At 39.0% G+C, this 26974-nt stretch overlaps 1 protein-coding gene across 1 annotated transcript; it reads left to right on the forward strand.

Annotated features, from left to right (window-relative positions):
* The first annotated feature begins 8805 nt into the window (after positions 1-8805).
* On the forward strand, positions 8806-16780 carry LOC137254351 (DNA ligase 1-like). Its single transcript, XM_067792000.1, has 5 exons — positions 8806-9382; positions 9469-9759; positions 12634-12946; positions 12997-13568; positions 15989-16780. The coding sequence occupies exons 1-5, from the start codon at positions 8918-8920 to the stop codon at positions 16778-16780; spliced, it is 2433 nt and encodes an 810-aa protein (XP_067648101.1). The 5' UTR covers positions 8806-8917.
* The last annotated feature ends 10194 nt before the right edge of the window (positions 16781-26974 follow it).

Raw genomic sequence — 26974 nt, forward strand, 5'->3', positions numbered from 1 at the left:
TAGTTGCAGAAATTGAAATTAAAAGTGGAATCGGAACGAAATCGAAATATTTGGTAATACCGAATTGTTTATTGACACAAATTGAAAATGATATCAAACGAAACGAATACGAAATATAAAAGAATTTAATTTCGCAAAATGAAATCGAAATAGAAACCGAATTTGAATCGGAATCGGAATAAAACGTAGATAATAGTTTTAAACAAAACCAAAGCCTTGACTGAGAAAAATCAAAATCGGAATAATTAACAAACGAAAAAAAACGTTAAAGAAACTTAAATAGTGGTAAGAATGAAATTGACAACGGAACGAAACCGAAACCACAATTGGTTTAGAAACATAAATTGAAAATGATATCAGAACAAAACTAAATATTTTTAAACAAAAAGCCTAAGCCTTGACTGAAACAAGTGATTTGGCAAACAGCTCGAAGTATTTCTGCAATGAAAAGCTTCTCATGAAAACTCACCTGCAATGCAGATGCCGTTCGAAGTAGAACATGTATAAATGTAGGTCCCGTCCCGCCAATTTCTAAGAAAAATTTAAAGGAGGACGACGCAAATTGGAAGAGCTGCTGGACCTGAAATTTCTTCGGAGGTTATTGCGCCTTACATTTATTTATTTATAACGAAAGGGATCGAAAAAGTTTTGAAGAAATAACTTTTGAAAACGAAACTCTATTGAAATATAAATGAATGCAATTGAAACCGAAATAGTTTCGAATAATGAAATCAAAATCAAATCTGAATCGGAAATGGAATGAAACTTAGGGAATTTTGAAGAATGAAACCAACATCGATATATGAATAAATGAAATTGAAACAAAATCTGACCGGAATCGTAATAAAACTGGTAGAAATCGAAACAGTTTTGATGAAATAACTTTTGAACACGAAGCTTTATTGAAATATGAATGAATGCAATCAAAACCGAAATAGTTACAAATAACGAAATCGAAATCAAATCTGAATTGGAAATGGAATGAAACTTAGGGAATTTTGAAGAATGAAACCAACATTGAAATATGAATGAATAAAATCGAAACAATATCTGAGCCGAAATCTGCATGAAACCGGAGTAGTTTAAAAACCAAACCAAAATCTTACTAGAATCGAGTCGAAATGGAGGAGATTTTTTAAGCAAAATCAAAACCGGGACAGAAGTTTAGCCAAATTAAAGTTGAAAAATGATATCGAAAACGAAAAATTATGAGAATATTTTTTTTAGATTGAAAATTGGAACAGAAATCGGAACGAGCCGAAATAAGTTCGAGACAAACAAACAAAGCAGTGGCCGAACCGAAGGTTCAACTTTTCTGCAATCTTCGTAGTGAGTTTATTTTGTTATTTCCCAAGCTAAAAAATTTAAACAACATACTCTTGTTTTTAATTTTAATAGAAATGAAAATAATTAAATCGTGTATGTTCCTACCACAATTGCAATGATTAAGCCGAACCATTTCCACTTGGTTACCAAAGTTATGCACCCACATAAATCTTCTATTGTGAAAAATAAATTAAACGAATATGGACATATCAACATACCAAACATATGTGGGTACTGTTGTGCCATTATCTTTGTCCTTTTTACATATTTTCACAAAAGTTTTCAAATTGTAAAAATTCATAGCGTAAATAACATGCTTTGTAATTAAATATGGCATGTGGCATTCACTTAGAGCAAAAATATTTGTGTGGTACGTACAATAACTTTTGAGGCAAATAATAAATCAACTAATGAAGGAAGTGAATTACAACAAGTAAGGAAGGCTAAGCTCGGGTGTAACCGAACATTACATACTCAGCTGAAAGCTTTGAACACAAAATAAGGGGAAAAAACCATGTAGGAAAATGAACCTATGGTAACCCTGGAATGTGTTTGTATGACATGGGTATCAAATGGAAGGTATTAAAGATTATTTTAAAAGGGAGTGGGACATAGTTCTATAGGTGGACGCTTTTTCGAGAAATCGCCATAAAGGGGGACCAAGGGTGACTCTAGAATTTGTTTGCACGATATATGTATCAAATGAAAGGTGTTAATAAGTATTTTAAAAGGGGTAGCCCTAAATTGTATATGTGAAGGCGTTTTCGAGATATTGACCAAAATGTCGACCAGAGTGACCAAGAACATCATCTGTTGGGTACCGCTAATTTATTTACGAACAGTATTCCAGCCATGATTCCAAGGGCTTTTGATTTCACCCTGTAGAACTTTTTCATTTTCTTCTACTCAATATGGTAGGTGTCACACCCATTTTACAAAATTTTTTCTAAAGTTATATTTTACGTCTAAAAACCAATCCAATCACCATGTTTCATCCTTTTTTCGCATTTGGTATAGAATTATGGCATTTTTTCATTTCGAAATTTTCGATATCGAAAAAGTGGGCGTGGTCATAGTCGAATTTCGCCCATTTTTATTACCAAGATACAGTGAGTTCAGATAAGTACGTAAACTAAGTTTATTAAAGATATATCGATTGTTGCTTAAGTTATCGTGTTAACGGCCGAGCGGAAGGACAGACGGTAAACTGTGTATAAAAACTGGGCGTGGCTTCAACCGATTTTGCCCATTTTCACAGAAAACAGTTATCGTTATAGAAGCTATATCCTTACCAAATTTTACAAGGATTGGTAAATTTTTGTCCGACTTATGGCATTCAAAGTATTCTAGACAAATTAAATGAAAAAGGGCGGAGCCATGCCCATTTTGAAATTTTCTTTTATTTTTGTATTTTGTTGCACCATATCATTACTGGAGTTGAATGTTGACATAATTTACTTATATACTGTAAAGATATTAAATTTTTTGTTAAAATTTTACTTTAAAAAAAAAAATTTTTAAGTGGGCGTGTTCGTCATCCGATTTTGCAAATTTTTATTTAGCACACTTATAGTAATAAGAGTAACGTTCCTGCCAAATTTCATCATTATACCCTCAACGACTGCCAAACTACAGCTTGCAAAACTTTTAGATTACCTTCTTTTAAAAGTGGGCGGTGCAATGCCCATTGTCGAAAACATTACTAATTTTTTATTCTGTGTCATAAGGTAAACCCACCTGCCAAGTTACATCGTCTTTGGTAATGAATTATCGCACTTTTTCGGTTTTTCGAAATTTTCGATGTCGAAAAAGTGGACATGGTTATAGTCTGATTTCGTTCATTTTAAATAGCGATCTGAGATGAGCGCCCAGGAACCTACGTACAAAATTTCATTAAGATACCTCAAAACTTACTCAAGTTATCGTGTTCACGGACAGACACACGGACGGACGCCCAGATCATTTTGATATATAGAAGTATATATCTATCTCGTTAAGCGTATGCCGTTAGGGGGTACCGTTATGCGAACAAAGTTAATATGCTCTGTGAGCTCTGCTCAGCTGAGTATAAAAATAAATACTAAAGTATGTGGGTTCTTATTAAAGGAGTGGGAGATATAGGACAACGTCCCAACAACCTCCACAAGAATGTTGTAGGTGGATATGCTCGCTTAACTCAACCACATATTTACAAACAAATCAATTTGGTTCAGCCAAGCCTCAAAGGTGATGACTCTAAGTTTGAGGAGAAGGTGGGTAGAGATATATTTTCAACGCATCAAGTAGAGTAGGAAGTAAAAACTTATTCCACATTTCCCACCATTGTAGTGTATATCAAGTCATTTTGGCGCCTGTGCCTGAAGATTTTAAATATGTGTTTATTTTCACTGACAGTCAAGACCTATATCGCAAGTCGGCAACAAAAATTCTACATTCAAGACCTTTAGGTTGATCTTGCCCCATTTCTACAACACAAGTGTCTCAATGAGATATACTAGTGCTTCAGTTCAGGTTTAGGCGTTAAGTAGCAGTCGGCTAGTTACTCTAGGTCAACCGTTCTTCAATGATCTTACGGAAATATTCAAATACAAGCCATGGGCAATAGCTAAGGTCTTGAGCCCACGAAATGGTTTGGCACACGTTAGGCGGCATAGCAAGTGTTAAAGACAACCAAGAGAATTGCAAGCGTTTAAAAGCTAGGACAAAGTTGAGCTCCATGCCACCATATGCTTCGCCTTGAGTATAAATATTGGATAAGCTTCGTAGGCTTAAAATTCTGCAGTTCCGAAAGGTGCTCTAAACGTATCAATTTGGAATTGGCAATAATGGAGGGGTTAAAGGGCACGGAAATTTAGTGGGCTTGAACTGAAGTCGGTCTAATCTTAGCCTTTAAATGCAGAAGCATATGACACGTTCGAGAAGCAAACTGCTTGCATTAGCAATGCAATGAAATTTTTTCAACTTATCATCGCTTGCTATTGGCTTAACAACATATGTTGTGTGGGTTAGTGTACATTTAGGCGTTGCCATAAAGTTGAGGGCATATTATTACAACGCTACGTTATTTGTTGTATGATGGCCGCATATATCTAAAAAATTCTCGCTAAGCCTATGCTGAGAGATACGAAACTTTATACGAAAAGAACCTGTTATTGTTGTTGTAGCAGTGTAACCCCTAACCCCCATCACAATAACCTGATCCGCTTTTGCGATATTTAGAGCTGAAGCACACCGCGGCGCAGCTCATAAGCCATCTCTGTTTGCTTTATATTACAATGCCCCAGTGCCTAAAACTACTTCCTTACTAAATTGACGCTGAACCCTTTAAAAGTGCTTGGTCATCCAAGAACTCGTCTCAGTTGCTTATTCACTGAGCTGAGTTGTCGCCACTTAAACTACAAAACGGATAAATCGAGTTTTAAGGTTCATAGCTTACTCTTTACAATGCCTAAAAAGACTTGCAATGGGTAATCCATTACCAGCTGATCCAATTTGGTAATGTCTTATATATTCCCAGGTTAGTCTTAAACTCGGTTTTAAGATGAGGACGCCTAATCAAGTCAACGACGAAGCCATTTTCCAATTATTCCCATAGCTATTGCAGAAGAGTAAGAATGGACAGCGATAAAGAGAAGCATTAAAAGAAAAACAGTTCTGTCCCCTTTTGCATTCAGTATACATATTGATGGTTAGCGGAGCAATCGTTGGTCTTTAAATACCTTTGACGGAATTCTTCAAGCCGAGGTTGGTCAATGCTAGGGGCGGTTTAAAGGAAGGGCTAGCAGGGGATATAGCCCCGGGCCCCAGCATCGAGAGGGCCCCGCGAGCTCGAATAAATAATATTGTAACGAACTTAGGAAAATTCCGCTTATTTGCAACCTTCTGCTAACGTTCGAATCGCTAAACTGTTGAATAAATCTTTCCAATGTTCTGTATTGCAAAATGGTCTTTATTAAACTGCTTTGGAATTAGTACAATTATGCTTCACAATTAAACGTCACTTCGCAACTGATAGCGTGTTTAAATAAAACTGATTGCTGACTACTCAGCTTGCTCTGCTTTTATACTCTCTGTTGTATACTTCTCCTAAGATCTAGTTGTTTCGGGAACAGTTGCATGTCATGCTTGGTTACCAGCCATATATGTACATTTATATTTGTAGTTTGTAGTCATACGCGTGTGTATATGTCAGTACTACTTCGCCTGATGATGCGTTTGTGAGTAGCTCTCTCCTGCCTTGTATGCATGTGTGTACATGATGATTGCTTTTTTTACGTACATGTACATGTGAGGCTCGGTTCAATGTTTTTTTTCTGTTGTTGCGTGATTATTTACTTAGTATACACTTAGAGATGGTAAAATTCATCACAATACCATATTACGTATTTAATTTTGCACCTCAAAATTTATATACAACTAGCAGACCCGGCAGAAGTTGTTCTGCCCTAAATTTGCTATATCTGCATACATTTTAATAAGCTTTTTCCTTCTAACTCTGCCCTCGCCCCTCTACACTTTTTCCTAATCTTTGTATTCACTCCTCCCTCCGTATTTTTCGCTTCGTCTATCTCCATCTTCATCTCATTCTATCTCTTTCTCAGTCTCCTTCTCTCTTTTCTCTTCTCTCAAAGTTTTTCTCATTCTTCTTCATATCTTATTGCCAGTCTCAGAGGGTGGATTTTGTTTCAGTCCCACTCTGAGTCTCAGTCTCAGTCTCAGTCCCAGTCTTAATCCCAGTCCGTCTCTGGTCTACTTCCCGGAAAAAAGCATCGTAAATACTAATATAGGCAAATTTATATACCAAATTTCAGGCAAATCGAATAGGACGTATGTAAATCATGTCATGTATGTCATGTCTTTATTTCGGCTTCGCATGCATATTTATCAGTTTTGCCAGATTGATGCGACTAAATCGAATATCACAAAGAAAATTACTTAAAAGCTCTCAGTAACAGCTTTCATTTGATATCCAAAATACACACACATTCTAGGGGTATCCGGGTCCATGTTTTGGCCTATATCTCGAGACCCTAGTCACCAATAGGTATGAAAACTTCCCTGTAGTAAAGCACTCATCAACAGTTTTCATTTGATATCCATATTGTATAAAAACATTCTAGGGGTGCCCGGGTCCACGTTTTGGGTATATTTCGAGACCCTAGTCACCGATAGGTATGAAAACTACCCTGTACCAAAGCACTCATCAACAGCTTTCATTTGATATCCATATTGTATAAACACATTCTAGGGGTGCCCGGGTCCACGTTTTGGCCTATATCTCGAGATCCTAGTCACCCACCGGTACGAAAAATACCCAGTGTCAAAGTACTCATAAACAGCTTGCATTTGATACCCTTCCTGGAGTTACCCGGGCCCATGTTTTGGCCTATATCTAGAGACCCTAGTCACCCGATATCAAAGTACTCATTATACAAACCTTTCCCGTGGAAAAATACATATATATAACAATTTTTATAATAATCGGTCCAGTAGTTTTTGAGTTAATCGATGACATACATACAAACATTCATTTTTATATACATATTCTAAAAAAAATCATAACTCAAGAATGGCTAAACCGATTTGGGATTTCAAAATCAACTAACTATCATCTCTCCTTCCTGTATCTTTCCTAAAAATTTCATGGCAATCTTCCTATCCGTTCTCGAGTTATGGAGTGACAATCAAAATGTATATACATATTCTAAAAAAAATCATAACTCAAGAATGGCTAAACCGATTTGAGATTTCAAAATCAACTAACTATCATCTCTCCTTCCTGTATCTTTCCTAAAAATTTCATGGCAATCTTCCTATCCATTCTCGAGTTATGGAGTGACAATCAAAATGTACACTTCTTTTTATATATATAGAAGAAGAAGATAGCAATATGGAAAAGAATACACGCAGTCGTTAAGAATAAGATAATATAAGCAGAGTTCAGATTTCGGACTATAGTAAGTATATCATGACATATACTCATTGTAATCTGCCCCCCTTGCTTAGATTATCATAAAAACACCATCAATGGCACTTGGAGGTTGACCGCAGAAGCCGGTCAACCTCGATGCATGTTTTTGTTCGCGAAAAACGTCATAGTTGCGGCGCTTCAGAAGGCGCCGCCGTTCGGCGGGCGGAGCACTCGATCCTTTATTAATGTTTATTTTCGCGGAAAAACGACGAAATGACGAAGTTCGTACTAGTGATGGGCGATATGGCGATTTTTGAATCGTGGCTATTTTTTGTAGCTATAGCGATTTTTAATAAGCGAATGTGCAATTTGTATTCCTGGATATAAAAAAGGAATGTTTAAGTTCGTTTACTGGAGTAGATTGAAAGTTATACATTAATTTAGTTTAGTAATTTGATAAGTGACTTCGCCAGAGCAAAATCAAGAAAAAATATTTATAATTGTATAATAATTTATAGTTTTTAATATATAAGTAGGAAAGAAAAAATATTTGCAAGAATAAATTATAAATATAATTATAACAGATTTTATTTATTAAAAAAAAATATATTCATATTTTGCTCCCCTTAAGTGGGCCCCATATTCATTTTAGTCCCGGGTCTCATAAATCTTTTATCCGCCCCTGGTCAATACCACCTTAATTTAAGGGCAACACTGCTTGTTGTCGGCTATCAGACCATGGACTTAAAACCCCTTTTATGAGGTGTCCGAATTTTTTATTGCTTATGAGTTTTCCTTACATCGCACTGTCATTTGGAGTTCAGTTTGAGTTACCTCCATACATTGGGCTACCGTAGTAGCTGCGATGTAATTATCACAGTACCTTTTGCTTGGCTGTCCAACTTTTTGAAGAGCAAAGATGGGGCTCCGGAGAGCTATTTCAGACCCGCTTTCATTCTTATTGGAAACCTTATGGATGAATAGAAGGTTTTTTAAAATATAATCGATAGTGATAGTCCTTTTAATAATATACATACATACATAGATCTCCTACTCTCCCGAACTAGCACCTTAAAGTATTAGCCCGATTATTCCTGCAATGATTTAGAACGACCCCTTCGAACCGTCTTCGTTATCCTTTGTCCTATAGCTAATGATGTCAATTAATTGACTAGCAGAAAGAAAACTGGAATACAACTTAGCTTAATTGTTTTTGCTGGAATAGCTCTGCAGCTTTTGTTTTGGATAGAACCGTCATATCATGTTCAGATCCGGAGCTCCACTCAAGGAAACTTGATCTTTCGGCAAAATCTTTGTATTGGCCAATCCCAGTCGTTGTACCCCTCAGAAATAGTATTACTTGCCACACCGAAAAGTTTCACTATAACTTGTTTTTAAAATATTTTGTAACAGCCCGATGGTTGAGTTTTTTACCATCTGCTTTGGGCTTTAAGAATTTTTTGAGCGTTCGAAAATGCGGTTCAGTGTTAGTAAACGCGAGCGCGAGTTTTTTTTTTACTTTACTGCTTAGTTGTTTATCAAAAATTTGTCAGATGTTACAAAAAAAATTTAAAAATTTTACAATAAAAATTTGCTGTAACTTTTATTCCAAACCAATTTGCAAAAAAACACAAAAATATCAGTAATTTAAGAAAAATTTATGGTAATAAGCTTTAAAATATGTCGAAGTCGAACACAAACTCCACGAAATTAGAGTCCAGTGTTAGTGCAATGCCTGTAGGAAGGATGGCGTCAAAGCAACATGAAGGACCAACAAACATTTCTAGCTCAGTCTCAAATATTACAAGAACAACAGAGCGGGGTACAACGAAACGTAAGGCAATAAATGAAGTAACGATGACTAAAGACGAACGATACCTAGGCGGAAGTAGTCTAATATATGTGGAAGAGGAAGGAACATCGCAAGAAGAGGAAACAGCTTCAATATTAAGATTAGGTAGCACAAATGATGAACATGAACAACAAAAAGCAGAAGAGAAGGGTGTAAGCAAATGTTTCGGAGATTGGAAGGAGTTCTATTTGCAAATTTTTGGCAACCTCAAAAGCAAGTCCGATTTAGTTATAGCATTTACCCATTACATACTGACAAAGAATGGATTTCGCTGTTTGGGCTTGGGGGATGATGTGAGTAGCATTTGTTGGGCTTAAGATGTACCTTTCTTTTTAAAGCAAAGACAACTTTTTTCCAAAACCCAATTTTCTTTTTTTAGAAAACTTATGCGGAAAATGCATCTGGCAGCATTAATTTACCCGAAGGCTGGAATAATTTTCCCAAATATGCCATTCGTTATATTTACAATCGTATGCTGCACATACTTTTAGCCGTTCATTTGGAGCATCGTTTAGTCATCAATTTGTTAAATACGCGCACTAATGTTGTCACGAATATAACGGTGTTTCCTGAAATAACAGTGCGTTCCACAAGTAGCGGACAAATCGATAAACTCATACCAAATCCTGAAAAGCTCGCACAGTCGCTTTATAGTAATCTTATACAAACGGTAAGCTTTAGAGTAATTTTTGATACCCAGCTTACTTGTACACAGGGTATTATAACTTTGATTGCATAACGGTTGGTGTTATAAACGAAACGAGATAGATATAGACTTCCATATATCAAAATCATCAGTTTCGAAAAAAAAATTGATTAACCCATGTCCGTTCGTCTGTCCGTCCGTCTGTCACTCTGTCCGTCGGTTAACACGATAACTTGAGCAAATATTAAAATTCACCAAATTCGGTATATGGTATCTAAAAAGTTTTGGAATATGGGCGTGGCACTACCTACATTTAGAAGAAGAAAATTTGGAAGTTTAAAAAGCCGTTAAAGATATTACATTAAAATTTGGCAGAGACACTATCCTTGCCAAATTATATAGACTGAGTGAATATAATGAAAATCAGTTAAAGACCACGCCCACTTTTCCTAAAGGTCTAACCCTACCAAGTTTGCAATAACTCTATGGTATTTAGCTACATTTGACTGATATTCTACCATAGTAGTGACAAGCTTGAGCTAAGAACTAAACTTAGCAACTTTTGAAAATGGGCGTCACCCACGAGATTATTGCGCAGCCTTATAACACTATTGGTTGGGTATGTAATGTTCGGTTTACCCGGACTTAGACTTCCTTACTTGTTTTTCTGTCTTTTTTTTAGCATTTTGTAATGGCTGATATCGTACGATATATGGTAAAAATTGTGCCTTAATAACTGAATCTAACGGTACAATGTAAGATGCTCTACAACGATATCCTTTACAATACGATATTATGTACGTTAAGATATACGGTACAATATACTGTAACGAATTTAGGAAAATCCTGGTTATTATGCACCTTCTGCTAACTTTCGAATCGCTAAACTGTCGAATAAATAACTCCAATATTCAGTAATGTAAACTGGTTTTTATTTAGATTACTTTTGGAGTACTTCACAATTATACTTCACTTCACAACTCATAGCATGTTTAACTCAAGCTGATTACTGATTCCTCAGCTTGCGCTGATTTTATACTCTCGGTTATCTCGTTCCGTAATTCTCCTATGGTCTAGTCGTTTCGCGATCATATGTTCTAGAATAGCTTCACCTCATGCTTGGTTAACCAGCTATATACATGTATATTTGTGGTTTATGCTTTCCTTCTAGCCATATGCGTGTGTATGTGTGAGTTCCTACTTCTTAGCTGACGACTGCATATGTGTATGTGAGATATTCTTCGACACCTTTTATGTACTTAAGTGTTGCTTACCTTAATGTGTACATAAGTGTCGTTGGTTGCTGTTTTTGCTTTTGTGATTATTTACTAACAGCATAGTAATGCTAATATTCGCCACAATACCATACATAACTTGTAAACTATGATGTTCAATAAGAAAACGTATATATATAAATATATGCATTATATCGACGACTGACTACAGTACTAACCTACCTCGGCCGTTTTTCATAATTTGACTTCATTTTCGTAGTTTGGTTTACATACACTCATTTAGGGCTTCATTCTGTATTGCGAACGATAGCTCAGATGAACGATTCGCCTCCAAACGATTTCGTTTAGCTTTGGTATTCTCTATAATTTTCAATTGGCCGTTACGTTTCTTACTTTATGTCAAACAGGAAGTAATTGTCAAATGATATGTTGCCATGGTTTAACATAGTGCAAATACACTTGCAATTCGTCTATTAGGCAAAACGAAAGTTCGTTTCGTAATCAAAAGTGAGGCTCTTAATCTTTTCCCCTCGTACTTTATTGGGCCTATAGCAAAACTCCACCGTAACTTCTAAGCTAACCAAGCACCAGTTTGGACATACCAAGAAAACTCAAAACGCTTTCCATTAGGCTCTTTGTACGAAACGAGGGTCTCCGTCTACCTCCACATCTCTCCATGGTCCTAGTAGTAACTATCAGTGCTTTATTTCGCCCTACAGAAGTCGCTGCCTCTTTTTTCCCGCCTTTGGTCTCTTTGTTCCGCTCGGGAACAGTATTTTATATTAGCCTGGGTACCCGCGCTGTAAGTTTTATTTACTCCAAACCGGAAAAGGCAGAAAATATTGGTTTAATGGTGAAATAGGAAAAAACGCAGTACCGCGCCATTTTTGGTAGCCGTAATTTTGAAATAATAAAAGACTTTGTTTTTTTTTTTTTTTTGAACCAGCCTTAACACAATCAACGTCAGTCTTGGAATTCAGGGAAAAATTAGTATCGAAAAAGATTTAACGATGAGCTGTACAAGCTTTACGCAGACAACAATTTAGTCCAGCGAATTAAAACACAGCGGCTACGCTGGTTAGGCCATGTTATGCGAATGAAAGATGACGATCCGGTCAAGAAGCTATTCTTATCGGAACCCACCTACGGAAGCAGAGGAAGAGCGCAGCTCCCCCTCCTTTGGAGAAAACAGGCAGAAAACAATTTAAATTCCCTTGGTGTTTCCAATTGGCGCCAGCTAGCTCAAAAAAGAAGCTACTTGTTGGCTGGCTAAAACGGCTTAAACAGTTAAGCGCTACCAAGTAAGTAAGTAAGGCCTCTTCCTCCTCGAACTTCTTGTTGCCATTGAACTGTCTTCGATCTGCGGCCGTATTATATGCAAAAAAAAAATTAATATTATGTGATTTGAGAGCTTCCCGAAAAGATCCAGTCAAATACACCTAATGAGCCATCAGACGGTTAGTTATCCAATGGGCACAGTCCCTCCAAAGCCCTGGGTTCGAGTTTTTAATAACGAGAAGGGAAACAGCACCGGTGCAAGCGCCTATACCACTGAGCCACACAGTCAAGAGCCACGAAGTTTACTTGAGCCCTCGCACAGCGACAAGTTCGCTGCCCCTAGTAAGGTCATTTACTTATAACTATAACTTTTTTCTAACTTCAGTTCACCGATACAAAAACTTGTGTTTGTCGGAAATTTCTACAATTGGGCTCTAGCGACCAGGGAAGAAAAGGCTGGGAAGAGCTCGGAGTAGGACAAACCACAGGAAAAAGTTTACCCATAAATAATGTAGTTGAAGAGGTCAAAAGACAGAACGTCAAGGATCAATGTTTCGAAATGCAAAACTCTCCATTAAAAGATGCACAAATCCAAGATGGCACAGAAGAGCCGGCAAAGCGACGCCGGACAAGTTCTACGAGCAACGAAAAATTGCCCAAACGTACAAGCGAGGCTGACCAGAAACCACAAACAGCAAGTAATTCTTCTTAGAACTTTGTTCACTTTAATTCCTGTCTTCTGTTACAGGGGCTAACAACAACAGCAGCAACAACACCAAGCGAATGAAAGCATTAAAAAAAAGTATCGATGAGGCCGTGCCAACCATAAAGGATGCCATTTTATGTTATGTTGATGCTATGGTGAATAATTGGGTCGAAATATATGGGAAAGAGATAATGAAAAGTGGTAAAATGGCAATAAGAAATTTGGCCGAACAACGTGAAATTATTGAAAAATACATGGAATTAGCAGAACCCGTCAAAGAACCTAAAGGTAGTTTTGTCATTTATAATAGTAAGATCACCTTGAATGAAAACAAAGAACGTCAGCTGCGTGAGAATATTGAACAGGATTTGAGAAAATGGAAAGAAGAAACTATAAGGAGAAATGTATACGATGAAAGTACCAAACCATTTACAGAGGTCAATAACGAGTCGCCAATAAAACTGGCGGAACCAAAGAAAGAACTCATTCAAAAGGTGGAAAGCGGAAAGCAGCCGTCACAAGTTTCCAGATTGTATAATAGAGGTAGAACTAAAAATCAGAAGAATCTTAAGAATATGGAAGCTAAAATTTGTGAGGACGAAAAAGATAAGAAGGTAATTTCAAAGCCTAAAATGGCGTCCCCTATAGTGACAACTACGAAGGTTGAGAGCTATAGCCTAAAGTATAAGGCAAAACGAGTAGCAGAAGAAATTAATAATGCGAATAAGATAATGAGATTGAAGTACACAACAAAGGGAACGTGAAAAAGGAAAGAAGGGGTGTGTATATATTTTTTGTTTCTCTAATACTTCTTAGACTAAATTAGAAAATAGTAAGACTCCCCAGAGGGTAAAGGGGTTCAGAGTATTCCCGCGAAAGGCACGCCTTTCGTAAGAGGCGACTAAAATACCAAATTGGGGTTGTATAGCCTGACCCCTTCAAGGGGTTGCCAGCGCAATTTATTGCTTCTCCAACTCAAGTGTCGCTGGTGGACATCGATAACATTCCCCCAAAACCTTCGGGAGTTACCTTATCGCTACAAAAACAACACCCATAAACTAATTACAGTCTGTACCAGCCATGAGCTGTAGGCACGCAGTAGGCTGGGACTACTCCAATGACATCAAAGCGGCCACTTATGTTGTCTAGGCTGCAGCCTACCTACGAACTGCATTCGCTAAATCAGATAAGTTTGCTGATAAGTTTTCCATCGTACAAATACACCTATAGGTTCAACAAACCACTCCCAACACCAAGCAACGCCTTCTTGAACACTCTCAGGGCCATCTCACCTTCTCCATACATCCAACATGATTCACAGCTGTACATGCGTACAGTTATCATGAGCGACTTGTAAAACGTGATTTTTTTCACCGGCAGAGGCCTTCACTTTTGAACTGCCTACTCAGTCCAAAGTAGAACTTGTTGGTTAGAGGCATTCTCTCTTTGAATTCTACACCCACGGCTGCTTTAATTAGGCTTGATAATATGCATGAAGAAGAAAATTTTCTAAGCGGGGTCGCCCCTTGGCAGTGTTTGGCAATCACTCCGAGTGTATTTCTGCAATGAAAAGCTCTCATTGAAAACTCATCTGCATCGTAGATGCCGTTCGGAGTCGGCATAAAACAAGTAGGTCCCGTCCCGCCAATTTGTAGGAAAAATTAAAAAGGAGCACGACGCAAATTGGAAGAGAAGCTCCGCCTAAAATCGCTTCGGAGGTTATCGCGCCTTACATTATTTTTTGTTTATTTTTGTTATGCATGGGCTGTAAACTAAGGGAATATGTGCACTCCAGTAAGTTTAACGGCGTTGACTTTATCTTAGAGAGAAGACAATATTAGAGTTTGAAAATATTCAAACACCCGTAATTTTGTCATAGCGAGAGAAAAAAATACAGTTAATCGCAGCTACTGCTTCGAAGAAATCGCCGTCATAGTCACGGGATCCATTTGCCTTTCTATAATTGGCAAAGAGCTGGTCACGCTTCTGATATGTGCATATGAACTTTGAAACATTGTGTTAACTTATACAAGTTAAAAATCATTTCTTGATAGGTTCGGAACCAATTTAGGGATTGTTTCGATTCGTGACTGTTTCATCATCGTTTCGGAACTATTTTTAGGATAGTTTCAGAACATTTTGGGGACCATTTCCTGATTTATAAATATTTTCGGTATCATTTCTAAGCTGTTTTGGTATAAACAGCATTACGGAACTATTTCCGAATAATTTCGGAATGTTTTCTTAACTGTTTCGGAATTATTTTAAGAATCATTTCAATATCATATTGAGACTACTGCGCGATGGTTATCGGGATAATTTCAGCAGTATTTCGGAAAATTATAATTTTTCGGTATTATTTCTACTGTTGAGAGGAATATCATCCTTTCTCGGCTGTCGTTTCGATAACGGTCTATCTCAGAAAATATTTGAATATTTCCCTATTTCAGGTTTTTGTTTTAATAAGGCGCTATCTCAGAATTTTGTATCATAAACACTCCAGCTAATGTCAAAATTTATTGAATTTGAGCTCAGATAATGCGTTTTTGAAAAAAACCTTAGATGGGGCGTTCTTTCACCGAATACTTAGGGCGTTTTCGAGACAGCCGCCGAATAGGTTAATATTCCACTCATCAGTCAATTTCGAGACTGTTTTAGGATAATTTCAATCATTCCAGGACTATTTTGATATAGTCTGCATATTGTTTGGTAATCATTTCGGTAAAATTTTCGGGATAATTTCAGAGCAATTTGGGGACTATTTTCTGATTTACGGATCTAGCTTGTTTCGAGATAAATTCGAGATTATTCCAAGTCATTACAAAATTATTTCGCGATAAAGTTGGGATCTTTTCTAGACGGTTTCCGAATTGTTTTAAGAAACATATGAAGATCATATTGCGCCTGTTGCGCGATTGTTTTCCGGTTGGTTAAGTAGAATTACAATATCTAAAACATTTTTGAAATGATTTAAAACTCTTTTTAAATACTAAAATTTGCCTTTCATTTCATCCCCGATTCTTCATTAATTTAGGGATTAGAATCAAAATCAAAAACATCACTGCAAAATTGCAAAACTAAACCGATTGAAATTCCGCAACAAAAATATGTTAAGCACAAAAGTCCAAGGAAAGCTTCGAAAAAGTTTAAAAGTATTACCAGTAACATCGAACCTTCATTTAAAGCTTCGAACCTAAAAAATACAAACAAGAAATTCAGTACAACTCAAGTAAAATGTGTAGCATCAAACCCTTTTAAGAATATGCGCTTTGATCTTCCAAAAAAATTGCGTGCAACACCAACTTATCTTTCGAACATACAGCCAAGCACTTATAAAAATTTTAAAAACTTGCTAAAAACCTCTTTGCCATTTAGCGTACAGGAAAGACACAGTGGTGGCTACGAGCAACTGAATTTGCCTTTAGAAAACTATGAACAAGAACAAAACCAGATCCCCCCGGTAACTCAACAAAAAATATACGATGACGATGAAGCACTTGACTTTGCAGAAACAAGAGAAAACAACGCAGACTTTTCTATGCAATCAATTGAAGAACATTTCGCCAAGCAAATCGAGGCAAAGCGTTTAGAGCTTTTGGAAATGGTAAGAAGAAGGGATTTACAAAATATTATGCAGAGAAATGAAGAGAGGAAAGAGCTTCATAAAATGTTTATACAACCAAATATGGAGAATGAGAAAGATGTGGGAAGCTTTGTACCACCCGTAGATGATTGGTCTTTGTGGCAGTTCAAGTTGAAGCTCTCAGAACTTCGTGAAAGAGAAGCGTTCGCCTCGTCTAACAAAAAAATCACTTTTAAAAACTAAATGGAAAACTTTTGAAAATATAGAAAAATTTTAATAAAAACAAAAAAAAGCAAGGAAATGAATTTAAAAAAGAATAATCGTTTTGGAATTTCGGGTTTAAGTATGTTTTAGGATGATATCGAGTTCTGGGTCTCTACAGGGACCTATCAGCGGCATCTGACTTTTTCCCCCAATTGTCTGTACCTACTTCAATATAAATGCTCTTAAGTCCTTTGACTTCATAGATCTAGAGATCTGGATTAAATAATGCTAGTATAAAAGGTTAAAAATGAATGAAAAGTGTTGAGACGTTGATGAGTGAATTCCGAATGTATGAATGTCTCTTTATTCAAATATTTCAGCTTATTTATATTAAATTATTCTAAACATATTCTTACATACTAGAGGTTTACGCCGATCACTTTATCGGCGGCGGCGGCGGAGGCGGCGCGCCGGCGTACGCCGGTATTCTTACTTTAAAAGCTTGATTTTTCTATTTAAAAAAATAATATTTACGAAAGGTTTTGTTTATATGTATTTAAGGAAATCAACGTGTTGGACATTTCGGAAAGATCCGGGGTTTTTGCATCAAAATCTCGCAGACCGTTTAAAAATTTTCAGGAGTAGCTCCTTGCGAAGGGATTGCCCCTCCTTCGCTTGCTCCAGAGAGGCCTCGAACCTAACCCCGGTCTTTGGAATTGGTACTGCTACGTCTGCTGAAAAGAAATAGAGATACATAAAATAGTCACACTTTTGCTTGTATATCTCCTGCAAAGCGTAGTTTCACCTAGGGTTAACTCCTAATAATCGTCGCGAACACAATTTCTTTAAATCATTTGTCGCTCCTTGGCGGTCACGCATAAAGGCGACTTAGGATTGCTATTAATGGTCTATTAATACTCATGACTCTCGTGGCACAGGGCGCCTCCAGGTTTTTCGGCTGTTTTTAAGCGCTACAATTCCCGATGTGCGAACAGTAGGAATCCCTAACACCAGTCGCTACCACACCTCCTGAGCCTCACACCATATGCCAGTACAGAAGCTATAGGACTGCGACTTCGAACTCATACCTTCGTCGACGTCACTTTCCTAGAAGCTCTAGGTGTAGCTCCGAAGACTTTCCAACGGATACTTTTGTCGCGCTATGCTGCCGAGCTACACAAGAGAAACACCTTGAAACGTTAGGGAGTGACTATTCGTCCAAGGATGCCGCCTCAAAATCATAAGCAGTGGATGTCATTGCGTCATGGGTGAAAATCGTATAATCCTCGGTGCATATACATGATTAAAATTGTAAAAGGACCCTGGATAAAATTTTTAAAATGTAGACCAAAGATTGCAGACGTTTGTGTTCACAACATTGATTTCAATAGTCTTCGTTAAATCAAATTTAGAATGAAAGTCGACGGATTTTAAGTTGAAAGTTGTTACCTACTGTTTTCCAGCCTTACGATATAGGAGCTCATTATGGATGACCGCGTAGCTTTAGTTTTCAGACAAGTTCGACTGTCCACTACGTTAGGGTAGTATCACACACGGTCATTAGTTCCACTGTCTTGGGAAAGCTTTTGCTTCACCACTTTGAGTGTTCTTGCGAAGGACAAAGCCTCACCTGGTAGATATATGTGCCTACGTATTCACATTTGTAAAAGGAGCCGTAACGTGTAGGTGATACATAAACTTGGTTGATAGGCTATAATCAATGTGATTCACTCCAAGGGACTAGTTTTGGATAGGGCCGCCAACTTTAGGAAATATCAAACCGGGAGACTTGTGTGTTGAAGGATTAAGTATGAAAATCAAAATCAACATTTCAGACGCTATTGCATAGTTTCGCAAATAAACAACAGATGTTTGAATGTAAGCCCAATTGATTTTTCAAACCCTTCTCATACGTACATATATCCTCAACTTAAGTATGAGGTAAGAATCATTTCAAAGGAGTGTTTATGCCCCTAGAACCTACTAAAGGATTATGCATCACTGATTTCGCTTATTCTTGAGGACAATTTAAAAACATGTTCGCCTTGGGTAATTTTGTTTGAATTCATTGTTCATTATTAATTTTTTCAAAAATGCAAAGTGAGCATATAAATTTATTATATAACTTTTCTTTTAGTGTTTTGTTTTAATAACTTGCTGAATTGGGTGATGCAAAGTCCGTGTTAAGCTGACATCGAAAGCGCCTGTTTTTTTAAATAACTTTTGAATAGTTAGAAAGAGTTAAATTTCACAATTAGTTTCTTATAACTGGCAGTGATGCGAATCCGTTGATACTGTAGCATGATGCGTCATACCCATCTATGTAATACACTTGCGGCATTACGCATCATGAACCTCCATGCCAAATATATTTTAATAGCAATCATATTACAATATTATACAACATAAATTACTGAACTAACCCAGACGGTTAACTAACATCAATGGAATGCCGAATATGAAACCCGTGTCCGTTCACAGCTAATAAATTTTGCTTATTATTTACATACAACCAATTATGGGAACTAACCAAATTCCCGCATTGATCTGCTTAGGTTGTGAGACAGGCATACAAACTTACATGTACGCCTAACATTAACCAAAGTACTTGCATTGATCTGCTGACGTTGCTAACAATGTATACAAACCTACATGTATGGAGTCATGCATACAATTCTACATGTATACAAAGACTGTATGCAAACTTACATATATGCATGCCCTATTACCAATGTACATATTTTTAGTTTATTAGTATTAAGATTATTATGAATGTATAGGTTAAGTAAATTAATATAAAAGAGAAAGCAATTATTTAATAAAGGAGATTCATGTTTTGACTACGAACGTCTTAGCTTCTTTCATTTTTAAAATTAAACACTTCAATACCACTTTCGACCATATCCGACCAATTTTCGACATAAACAATAAATGGCCTAAACAGTCTTAAACGAGTAGAAAATATAGTAACGCGCCGGACGCCGCGCCGATATTTTTGGCATTCGGCGGCGGCGGCGTTTATCGGCGGCGTATATCTATTACATACATATTTACATTTAAGCAAACATACTTACATGCTTAGCTACCATTTTTTTTTTTTTTTTATTTGCTCTGAGTGTCCATTTTAATCGCCACTGCTTCGCATGCGCATTTCTCTGCGCTCCCTCTCAGCATCCATCAGGCGAGTCATTACTATAAATGCCAGTTTGCTCACTACAGTCCAGCACTCTTTCCTGTTGCACATATGTGAAACTAAATTTCTCGTGGTAGGTTCCTCCCCAAAGACTCCATGAAAGATGAGTCTTTCTTCGTGGAAACGGGGGCAGTAGAACATGACGTGTTCTGCGTTTTCTAACTCTGTGGTACACATTGGGCAATATCCTACGCTTCCATAAATACTCTTTGAAACCGCCATGTCCACTCATTATCTGCGTGAGATAGTAGTTCAGTTCGCCATGCTTCCGCTCATTCCATTGAGCTACGTTCCAAACTAGTGTGAAAGTCCAACGCCCTTTACTCGAGGCCTCCCACCGTTCTTGCCACTTAGCTATTGTTTGTGTCCTTGCTCTTTTCTTGTCTTCTTCAGATGGTCGCTCGATATTAGTGTTATACAGATCGGCCATTTCGCTTGCCAGTAAGTCCACTGGGATTTTCCGGGTTAGAACCACGATCGCGTCGTCGGACACCGTCCGATAAGCACTTGCTATTCTTAAAGAAACAAGTTGGTACGCTGCTAATATATATTTTTGATGGGTCTGTGTAGATCCATACCACACTGGTGCTGCGTATAGTATTATTGAGCTGGTTACTGTAGACAATAGCTGACGTGTAGCTTCGCTCGGACCACCAATGTTAGGCATTATTCGCATAAGTGATCCATTAACTTTGGTAATTTTCTCCCCCACCGCTCTGAAGTGCTCTTTGAAAGTTAACTTAGAGTCAATGTGCACTCTAAGTATTTTAAGGAATCCTTTGAGGTGATTTGGTGATCCCCGACAGTTAAGACTAACTCGTTCGCCGACCGTTTGGAGCTTACTAATACCACTTGCTTTGGCGTCATTACATAATGCTTGAAGCAGGTCCAGTTCCTTGGCCACTACTACCACTGCAATATCATCAGCATATCCCACAATTTGCGTGTTTTCTGGTAGACCAATCTTTAGCACCCCGTCATACAATACATTCCAAAGCGGTGGACCGAGAACAGATCCCTGTGGGACGCCTCCTGTGATTTTGTACTCTTTTGCTCCTTGATCCGTGTCAAAAAGAAGTACTCTGTCTTTAAGATAGCTACCTATAATTCTGCGTAAGTAAGCTGGAGTGCCGAAGCTTTGCAGCGCTGCCATTATCTACATCCAGTTCGCAGTGTTAAAAGCATTCTTGATGTCCAACATAATCAGTGCACAGAACTTCCTTTTATTTTGGCCTTCAGAGATAGCTTCTCTAGCTATATTGACGACTGTTTGTATTGCATCTACGGTGGATCTTGATTTGCGAAATCCATATTGACTATTCGATAAGCCACCTGGTCTTTCTAGAGTAAGCTGTAGGCGCTCACTAATTATACGCTCGAAAATCTTCCCTAGGGAATCCTGCATACAAAGTGGCCTATATGAGGATGGTTGGTCCAGCTGTTTACCACGTTTCAGCAATAGGACAAGTCTTTGTCGTTTCCACGGGCGAGGGAACACGCCTTCTTGCATACAGGCATTAAAAAGATCAGTAAATAATGTAGCCCTAGTTGTAATCGCGGCTTTAAGGGCTATGTTTGATACTTCGTCGGGCCCTGGGGATTTGTTATCAGCAACTCTTTTTGCAGTGTCCAGCACCTCTTGCTCTGTAATTTGCGGAATTTCCGTACTTTCTAGATCCTCGCTTGGATAAGTCCAGCGATCTTGCGCCTATCTATATCTATCTTAAGCATACATACTTACATACCTACATACAACTCGACACAAAATATGTACCTACACATCTGTGTTGAGCTGCGACTTCTATGGGAAATGCAAACCTTGCAAATTTGCTGGAATTCAAATTTGTTTGGTTGTGTGTTGTACACACCTGTTTTAATAGCTATGACAGCATTAATTATCAAATGCATATTTATGTGTTGATGAACATTTAGACTATTTTTGTAGCAGGGTAGCATATTAGACTGATTTAAATATTTGGGATTAAATTGTTGGCTGTTACACTACACTAGGCTATCCTTGTAAAGAACTCATATATACTGGCTTATGAGATACAACATGATATAACGGTGTTGTAAACTTAGAGAATCGTTAAGTAATGGCGATTTTAAACTAACATTTTGGTCGCCAGCAAGAGCGGGGTTTCGATTGAGTTTTTCATCACCATTCCGAAACTGTTGCTCCGGTAATAATTCAGGTATCGTAAAAAAATTTCGTGTAGAGGATCTGAATGCCATATTAATGACAACAACCATTGAAGCAAGTAAGGACGGGACTGTGCCGAAGACTTCATACCTTTCATGAATGGGGCTGAACAGTAATCTTATCCCGTTCGTAATCTCCAAATATTCGGATGTATAAGAAAAGAAATAAATAGTGAACAGATGTACATACCTAAACGATTTTTAAGATAAATATAAAATAAAAAAATGGCAAAAAACCCCTGTTGTCTCAACAGCCCGTGAAGAAAACAATATTCGAGTCCGTATCATGAATTCAGTAAGCTAAAATCTTTATTAATTTCAGTTAATAAATATAACAATATGTGACTTATTTGTACAAATTATGTATCTTACATTTTGTTTAACCACGGCGCCTGTGTATTCTTGGACAATCAGAAATTTGTGAGCATGAAATTTGCAATTGATTTGACGTTTGCAATTAGCGAAGGTGGGAGGTAGAAAATTACGAAATAGCAATATGCGATGGGTTGCCAACGTAACTTTCGCAACCCCCCCTCGTAAATTGCGTACGGTCTCGTATGGAATTTACCTACTTAGTTCTGTTTCGTTAGGTCCAGCTTCGCCAACTTGACTACCGGTCGGGTGCATATGCCGTTTGCTGTTCTCACCACAGCACTGCGTGCTTGTCCGTCGTTTCCGCGATGAAGATCTACAACTACTCCTTTCGGCCACGAGTTCCTCTTAGCATTGTCGTCGACGATTACTACTACGTCGTTTATTTCAATTGGGCATACCGGTGGTTGGAAACATTTCGAGCGTCTGGTAAGGCATGGAAGATAACCGCGTATCCAACGCCTCCAGAACTGGTTCGCTAACTGATTTGAGATTCGGAAGCATCGCCGAAGAGCTGATCCGCTATCGTCATCACAGCCTGATTCTCGAATGCCGCTTGTACTTCCTAACAGGAAGTGGTTGGGTGTGAGTGCATCATCATCTACCGTATCAATCGCTACGTATGTTAGAGGTCTGGAGTTGAGGATGTTTTCTATGTCAGCTATAGTAGCTCTAAGGACTTCCTCGCGAAGAACAGCACCATTTGTAATGTCCATTAGAATTGATTTCGTTGACCGGATCATTCGCTCCCATGCACCACCCATGTGTGGAGCCGATGGCGGGATGAAGGACCATTCTATTTCGGGCTTCCGCTTCTCTAACTCCCCTGTCGATAACTTTTCTATTTCGCTGATAAGGGCGCGACTTGCGCCACGAAAATTAGTGCCATTATCCGACACAATGCGTTGCGGTACTCCTCTGCGGCTGACAAATTGCTTTAGTACAAGTAGAAATGTCTCCGTAGACAGCGATGAGGCGATTTCAATATGAATTGCTCGAGTCGTCAAGCAGGTAAACAGAGTGCCCCAACGTTTCTCCCGACGCCACCCAACGGCTACATCGATGGGACCAAAGTAGTCCACCCCTGTGAAGGTAAATGGCCTCGTAAATGGTGAGAGGCGCTCCATAGGTAGATTTCCCGTTTGGGGTGGTTGTGGATTTGCCTTGCGAATACGACATATCTGGCATCGCCTGGCACAGTCTCTGACAATTGTGCGTAGAGCGGACACGCAGAAACGTTGACGCATATCATTTACGATAATCTCATTATGGTGATGGTGAAATTTTCTATGGTAAAAATCAGTTATTAAACGCGTTACTCTGTGGTTTCTCGGTAAAATTATTGGACGTTTTAAGTTGATATCCACGCCACCTACGCGATCGATTCGTCCTTTTACGCGAAGGACCCCGGTATCGTCCAGGTATGGCGACCACTTATAGATGGCAGACCGCCGCTGAATACTTTGTCCAGTTTTCAGGTTTCCTATCTCCTCGGTAAATGCTTCCTCCTGGCACGTGGCTATTACGACGAGCTCCGCCGCTTCGTTGCCACGTCTTTCGAATAGCGATTGTAAGAGATGTGTTTTATTTTTCAAAACCTTTCGCAGGAAGAGCAGGACGAACATCTGCGTAAGGCGGAGTTTTTCCGAGGTGCTGAATCTATTGCTATCAGCTGATATTGCCGAAAGAACAGGTGGCCCGAGCGTGTCCACGCTTATATGATGGGTCACTGCGATTTCCTCTGTTGTATTTCCTGCTAAGTCAGTCACGGGCCACTCAGATTCGGGTTTACTTAAAAAACTCGGTCCTCTAAACCAACGCGTATTGTCATCAAACTCGCGTTCTTCGTTCCATTTCGTACCCTCATCGGCGATATTTTCGGATGATGGGAGCCACCTCCATTCTCTAGTACTGGAACTTTCCAGAATTTCTCCAACGCATAACGCGACGAATTGATGGAATTTCCTTGCATCTGATCGTACCCAATATATAACATTTTTTCAGTCCGTCCAAAAGAATCTACGGCTTACGTTTACGGAAAGTTGGTCACCTATAAAATTTGCCAGCCTTAGACCTAGAACTGCTGCTAATAGCTCTAGCCTCGGTATTGAAAGAGGCTTTAATGGCGCTACTCGTGTCTTTGAAGCTAACAGTGAACAGCTCACCTCGTTTCCTTTCTCTGCTCGAATGTACGCAACAGCAGCGTAAGCGTTCATACTTGCGTCCACGAAGACGTGCAGCTGATTGGATGGACTAGGGCTGGCGAATGTGTAGCAACGTGGAATCCGAACGTTGTTTATCGAGGAAATTCGTCTCATCCATTTCCACCATCTTCTGCGTTCACTTTCTCCGATAGGCTCGTCCCAGTCGGCGCCAGAGCGCCAAATATCTTGGAGAATTATTTTTGCTTGTATGACTACGTACCCGAGGAGTCCCAAAGGGTCGAATATTTTCATGATCGTGCGTAGAACCTGTCGCTTTGACGGACACGTTGATTCATCGAATTTATCTGGTGGAAACCGTTCCACAAACGTAAGCTCATCAGACTCTGGCAGACACCACATTCCTAAAACCTTTTCGACGGCAGCTACGGGCTCGTTAAAACACCTCGCTTGCTGGGCGCTATAATCACAAAGATCAGTCAACGTACTCTTCGAGTTTGATACCCAATTTCTCATTTCAAATCCGCCTTCGCTATGAATCCAGCGAACCTCAATGGCTGTACGCGTTAGCTCCTCCTCACTATCTGCGCTTTGGAGCCAGTCGTCGACGAACGTGTTTTCGATAATTGGCTTTGCAGCTTCGGCATGGGTCTCGTTGAAGCGGTCAGCATTGCGGTTTTTCACGTAGTTTGTCAATGAAGGGGAGCACGAAGCCCCAAACGTCATAACGCATATAGCGTATACCTCTGGTTGTCGATTCGGGTCGCCGTCTCGCCATAGGAACTTCTGCGCTGCCTGGTCATCTTTGACCACCCTTACCTGATGGAACATTTCACGTATGTCTCCGCATATCGCCACGGATCTCTCCCGGAATCGAAGCAGGATTCCTATCATTGATTTCAGCTGGTCTGGCCCTTTTAGCAACATGCTGTTTAGCGATGTATCTCCGACCTTAGCTGCGGCGTCCCATACCAACCTGGTTTTGTTCTTGTTGGCGTTAAATACCGTAAATATAGAGTGCGGTGAATTCGGTACAATCCGACAGCTTATGATTGGCGCTACACTTAGGGCATACAGCAACCTTGTTCTTTACCTCTTCCCTTTTATCGACTACGTTGTGAACTAAAATTCTGGCCTTCGAAGAATTGCGGCCACCCTTTTTGATTTCATTGTTATCAGGTGTAACTTCAGACGTCTGACATGTCGATACTTCACTCGCACACATAGCTAATCTAAAAAGCCATTCGTCAAAAACGGCGATGTCAACCCTACTGAGTGTTAAACGATAACTACCCCAATTTAATCTCTGGTCGCCTGGTAATTTAGCTACTAAATCGTTGAGCAATACAGGGTCATTCAAGTAATCGGCCAGTCCTACCGCCTGCATAGTAGCGCGATAGTTTTGTACTGCAAGCGAAAAGGCTACTAGCGTTTCCAGCTTTTCCCCAGCCGTAAGGCTCCCTTCCCAATTTGGCTTGCATAGTTTGGTGAATAACATCTGGCCTACCATAAAGCATTCGTAGTGTATTTATCGCCAGCCCCACCGTCGACGGCATGATTAACTTACCACGCACTGCCTCGAGGGCTGGCCCTTTTAAACACTTTTGCAATCTGATCAAATTTTCTTGATCGGTGAACCCGCATCGCTCAGTGGATTGCTCGTAGTTTGTGATGAATAGAGGCCACTCCTCGGGTTTGCCGGAAAAATTGGGCAAATCTTTCGTCATCACTTGGCGGCTGGAGATCTGCATTGGTGTTAAGCTAATGTCGCGTGAATTATGGTGACTAAAAAAATTGTAAGGATTGTCGTTCATTTGAGTGTGCATCGTATTAGGATGCATACAGGCAGACATGTTCGGCTGAACAAAGGCCGAAGTATTTTGTTGTGGCTCTATTGTGTTATGTGTATTTGCTCGCGCGTAAAATGGTTGAAATGAAGTGCCGAACATTGAGTACCCTGCAAAAATCGTTGGACCATGTGGTCCACTGGAGTACTTACCATTCTACTCCACTGTAATGCAGCGATGGACCAACTCATGTTTCTACACGAACATGTTGTAAGCCAATCATTGCTCGTTTTTAACGATTGTAATCACTACACGATGTTTATTGGACTGTGGGTACTCCATGGATTACTCTGATGTAATGCGGAGCTGGAGCATATGGTCCGGTCCTAGGACATCGCAATGTTAATTGGACCATATTTTTTGTATGAATTGTGGTTAATTTTGGAGCACTCGCTTGGTCCATAGCGAGTACTCCATACATGCATGCATGGAGTACTCGCGATTTTTGCAGGGTAAG

This window comes from Eurosta solidaginis, chromosome 5 (assembly GCF_040869045.1).
Source record: "Eurosta solidaginis isolate ZX-2024a chromosome 5, ASM4086904v1, whole genome shotgun sequence".
NCBI classification, from domain to species: Eukaryota; Metazoa; Arthropoda; class Insecta; order Diptera; family Tephritidae; genus Eurosta; species Eurosta solidaginis.